Here is a 5,540-nt window from a genome sequence, read left to right on the forward strand (position 1 = left end):
ACTCGTTTATTAATTCAATTAAAATAATTCATCAACAGTAGATACAGCTTCTTTATTAATTTATTTGATTTACATCTTAAATTGAACTGAATGTTGGATGGTTCTGACTAGTAATTAAATAATGAAATGCACTGGTTGGGCCCGCTCAAACTCAGAAGCTCACAAAGATGAAATGAATAATTATACCACAAAAAATATAATTATTTTATTTTCTGTTTCAAGATTTGAGTTAATAATAAATAATCAAAGTAATCCCACCAGGCAAGATATAATTGATAAAATAGCAGGAGTGGATGCATTGTTTTGGTACAGTTATGAGCGACTTGATGACGAAATACTTGACGCTGCAGGTTCGTAATTGTATTTAAATTATGGTTTTTTAAATTAAAACGTTTGTCAAATTTATTATAGGCAGTCGATTAAAAGTGGTAGCTACCATGACAGCAGGACTAAACCATATTGACATAGATGCTTTCAAAAGAAGAAAAATCCCTTTAGCATATACACCAACCGTTTTAAATAAAGCAGTAGCGGATGTTGCCGTTCTTTTGGCCTTAGCTGCTTCTAGAAGGCTTCGTGAAAGTAGAATTCACATAGAAAAGTAAGTAACGTAAAAAAATATTCCTATTCCAATATGTGTTGTATGTACCTAAAAAACTTTTTGTATTTCGTAAACTTTCAGAGGTTTATGGAGTGGATTTGGGGTGCAGTATTTGTTAGGGACCGACATAGAAAATTCAACAGTTGGAATAGTTGGCTTCGGGGGTATTGGGCAAACTGTAGCCAAAAGGTTAAAAGCATTTGAGGTTGCAAGAATTTTATACAGTGGCCATCGAGAAAAACCGGAAGGTACTTCTACATAAATAAATCAATGATTTATTTTCCTAATTTTTGATAAAACTATGCGCTGATTATCTACAGGAAAACAACTGGGAGCTGAATTTGTGCCACTTGATACACTTCTTCGTGAAAGTGATTTCGTAATTGTGTCGGCACCTTTAACTGATGAAACCAAAAATATGTTTAACGATTCCACTTTCGCAAAAATGAAACCAACAGCTGTGTTCGTTAATATTGCTCGGGGAGCCATAGTAGATCAAGATGCTCTTATCAGAGCGCTCAAAAATGGTACCATTTTTGCAGCAGGTCTAGACGTGATGGAACCGGAACCTTTACCGATTGACCATGAACTGTTAGAACTTCCAAACTGTGGTAACTTTTCTAGTTCATTTAATTCTAATAGTTACAGAATTTAATAAGAAGCATAAGAAAGTTGTTGAAGAAGTTAATCTTGGGAATTCTTCCATTACTAACATTTTTTTTATATATTTTAGTTCTCATGCCACACATAGGGTGTGCTACATTCAAGACTGTAGCTGCAGTTGCAGAATTAACCGCCAGGAATATCATTTTAGGATACGAAAATAAACCTTTGCTAACACCCGTTTATTAAACTGTAATTGATAACATTGTGTGTATATGTGTGCTTGTGATGATTATTATCATAAAGTTGCAACAGGAGAAGACAATACTAACGAAGTGACATGTATTTCGGGAGTGTTGTCTTGTTCTACCGTCGATAAATTTATAATCCTAAGATTTGCACATATGTATATAGAGATAAGTAACTACTGCATGTGTAAATAGCCACATCTTAAATGTAAATATGAAATAAAGGCCATTCTAACGAAATATTACTTAACATTTATTATCCACTTTGAACTTGAACAAAAAAAATATTAAATAAAATGCAAAAATAGGTGTCGTTTACAAGTGCACCGCATTCTTTTGGATTATTAAAAGATTACAGTGGATAAATGCGCACTACGATGAGGAAATTACCTTGGCTAGTTAGTAATTATATTACTTATCGTTAAGTACAAAAGATACTTACGTGTTGAATTGCGCGAATTGAAGAAATAACAAAATTAAGCTTTTATAGTGTAACACATTTGATTGCGTTAAAAATGCAGAAGATTACGTCTTCTTGGAGTAGTTTTAGAACGCAGGCTCAATACTTTTCTCTTATTCTAGGTAGTTCAATAACTAATATTAGTTCAATTAGTAACAAAAAGAGTAAACCAAAAGTGTTTGTAAATAATTTTGATGTTCCAACAACGGCTTTGGACATTCTTAGAGAAAAGTAAGTATCATTTTCGTAAACTATTCGAAGTAGTAGATACTAAAATGTTTAATGTCAACTCTTAATAACATACTGAACCTATTTTGATAAGTTTTGTTATTTCGTGTTATCAATAGCTGAAACTAGTATTAATACATAGTTATTATATCAGAATTTATATTCAATGCACTGCCCTGGTCAGATTAGTGAATGTGCAGTTAGCTTTTTAAAACTTTCACAGTGCTGTTAACTTACGTACTTCATATCATAAGACAACACGAACGAAAGTTAATCTTTTCATGCGTATGCCCTTCCTTCCATATGACCGTCAGAAAGGCACTTTCCCTCTATACTGCATTATTTCAATTTATAGGTCTAATGCGCTTTGAAAGCTAATTTCAAAGAGGGTGTCGTCAAATGCACTCTAAATTCTTCCTAACATTTCATTATTCTCGACGATTTATATTCTTCTCAAGAATTCCGGAACTCCTATTGTTAAGCAGTCGAACATGTGTCATTCAGAATGTGATTTATATTATTCTCAAGAATTCTAAAACTTCTATTGTTAGGCGGGTAAACATGTGTCACTGAGGATACGATTTATATTCTTTTCGAGAATCCCGGAAGTTTTATTGTTAAGCACGCAAACATGTGTCACTCAGGATATTATTTATATTCTTTTCGAGAATCCCGAAAGTTCTATTGTTATGCGGGCAAACATGTGCCACTCAGAACATGATTTATATTCTTTTCGAGAATCCGGGAAGTTCTGTTGTTAAGCAGGCAAACATGTGTCACTAAAGTTATGAGTTATATTCTTCTGGAGAATCCTGGATCTTCTACTGTTAAGCAGGCAAATATTTATCACGCAGGATATGATTTATATTCTTCTCGAGAATCCTGGATCTTCTACTGTTAAGTAGGCAAATATTTGTCACGCAGGATATGATTATCTAAAATTCCGGAACTTCTATTGCTAAACAGGCAAATATGTGTCACTCAGGGAATGAGACCCTTCGCGTACAAAGGTTGCCGATCACCATCGGTCGGCGGGAATACTCAAGACCTCAAGAGCCGTCAAGAATCAATGTATGATTATTACGTACGTTCTTATACAAAAAGTGGCCATTTTAATGGCAATTTTTTACTTATAGAGAGGGTGGTATCGCATATATTTTGAGCAAGAAAATTAATCAAAATAAAGAAGTCTTATCACATCAAGAATATCTTTGATTTATTACATCGTGACATATGGTATTCTCTTGTTAAAGGTTCGATGTAATTATTGCTGATCAAAAGCCTTTGGCTTCAAGAAGGCAAATTATAGATAAAATAAAAGGCGTAGACGCCATTTTTTGGTGTACTCCCCAACTACTCGACGAGGAAGCCCTAGAAATAGCAGGTCCGCACTAAAAATAATTTCTTGTATGAAAAAATAACATTTTGCATTATTTTATAGGACCACAATTATAAGTTGTGGGTTTAATGTCTGCGGGTTCAGATCATATTGACGTAACCACTTCAAAAAAGAGAAATATACCCGTAGCTTGTACATCGATAGTTGTAGATAATGCTGTAGCAGACGTTGCTGTTCTTTTAACTGTGGCGGCATCCAGAAGATTATACGAAGGAAGTACACACATTCAACAGTAGGTAAAATTAAGATAATTGTCATCCCTTGTTTAAAATTCTGTAGCCAAAAGTAAAATTGAAACCCATAAAATTTCCTAACCTACATATTTAAATGAAATTTTGCAAACGAAGAACTAGATTAATGATTTCATTTTATATGTAGGAGAAGAAATAGGCTAAGGGGAATGATTTTCTTAGCACAGCTCGGAGATCGGGGGTAACATAAGGAAGATCTTGATTTTCAAAAATGAATTAGAGGTTTACAACTTTTATTCTGTTGTAGATGCAATATGATAAACTAGTTTTGGTATTTGCTGTTTAAACACAGAGTCGAGTAATCCCATAAGCACAAGTATAATTAAAATTTTTTCTGGTCCCTGATGCCCCCTTTCATGTACATATGGTTGTCCTTTTATACAAGGTAGCCTATTGAGCGCGAAAAAAATAAATCATTAGGTATTATACAGCACATATCCTTCTTGAACAACAAAAAGTTATTAAACAAATCAAAGGTATTGATTAAGCAATAACTTCAATCGAAAAAAAATCATACATAGAAATACCATTGATATGTAAAAATGGGCGGAGTTTACAAGAGTATCACTGTTTTTTATTATCAAAAACTTGCATCGGATATCCATACGACTTTTAAATGACCTTCACTGATTACTTATCGTTAAGCGCAATAAGACACGAGTATACAATTGTTTGAATATAACAAATAATCAAATTACAATTACCTTCCTGTACTTGAAATATGGCATTAACGTACGTACGTATACAGATAAGGCATATTTTTCATCCAACACAGCAATTAAGCATTTATTTGTCAGCATTTTTTTATGTCACATGAGCGAAAATGCATAATTTGGTGAAGTTGTGGTAGTGGCGAACTTCTTCAGAGGTCCTTCCAGGTGGGCAGAGAGCGGGACTTTTCTGGATCAGTCAACCGTGGCATTAGGCTGATCCTGAGGATCGGGTTCCAGATTACTCTTCTCCTCCTTCTTGTTGAAGTTCTCTGGATGTTTTTAGGTATCTATGGTTCGTCTAACCATCCTGCTGTGATACCCTCTGATTGAAGTTAGCAATTATCAATTCTCAAAGGGTATTTTGTGTTCGCCATTGGTCAGTACGTGTTAGGCCACAGCTGACTTTTCAGTGTGTCCTAGATGGCAGCTTGCTTTATGCTTCTTGAGTCTTGTTCCCATCGATCTCTTAGTAGTTCCTATGTAGACGTATCCGCAGGAACAGTGTATGGGGTAGACTTCTGAGGCTGAAAAAGGGTCCATTTTTCCCTTAGCTGATCTAATGAACTGCTGGATCTTTTTCCTCACATAAAGTTTGACTGAACGAGCTAGAACCGGAAAATCTCCAGGCGGAACTAGCATCTCTATCTTCCAAAGGTCACGGACCAAATTGGCAGAAACCTGAAGTAACACATCAGAACCACCTTCAAACTTATGAGGAAAATCCAGCAGACCATTAGATCTGCTAAGGACAAAACGGACACTACTCTTTCAGCATCAGGAGTCTACCGCATTCCCTGTTCTTCCTGAGGAATGGATTACATAGGAACCACTAAGAGACTGATGAGAACGAAGCACAAGGCAAGTTGACTCGCACTGATCAACAGCGACCACAAAATACTCTTTGAGAACTGCAAATTGCTAGCTTCAGTCAGAGGGTATCACAGAGGAACCATCGAGATCCAAAAATATCCGGAGAACTTCCATAAGTTGGAGAAGAACTTCAGGCTCCACCTAATCTGCAACCGATCCTCAGGAAC

General features: G+C 35.3%; 2 protein-coding genes across 2 annotated transcripts in view; both read left to right on the forward strand.

The window, feature by feature from the left end:
- The first annotated feature begins 14 nt into the window (after positions 1 to 14).
- Positions 15 to 1,692, forward strand: LOC108743479 (glyoxylate reductase/hydroxypyruvate reductase-like). Its single transcript, XM_025978092.1, has 5 exons — positions 15 to 350; positions 412 to 601; positions 683 to 849; positions 922 to 1,212; positions 1,335 to 1,692. Exons 1-5 carry the CDS (start codon positions 122 to 124, stop codon positions 1,451 to 1,453), a joined length of 996 nt encoding a protein of 331 aa, XP_025833877.1. The 5' UTR covers positions 15 to 121; the 3' UTR covers positions 1,454 to 1,692.
- A 1,915-nt stretch (positions 1,693 to 3,607) lies between these two features.
- LOC108743480 (glyoxylate reductase/hydroxypyruvate reductase-like) overlaps positions 3,608 to 5,540 on the forward strand; it is a 9,018-nt gene continuing 7,085 nt past the window's right edge. Inside the window, exon 1 of the mRNA XM_025978093.1 lies at positions 3,608 to 3,771. Within this exon, the coding sequence (XP_025833878.1) occupies positions 3,608 to 3,771 (164 nt within the window). The remainder of the gene's footprint in view (positions 3,772 to 5,540) is intronic.

The sequence above is a fragment of the Agrilus planipennis genome, unplaced genomic scaffold (genome assembly GCF_000699045.2).
Source record: "Agrilus planipennis isolate EAB-ADULT unplaced genomic scaffold, Apla_2.0 scaffold527, whole genome shotgun sequence".
Classification (NCBI taxonomy): Eukaryota; Metazoa; Arthropoda; class Insecta; order Coleoptera; family Buprestidae; genus Agrilus; species Agrilus planipennis.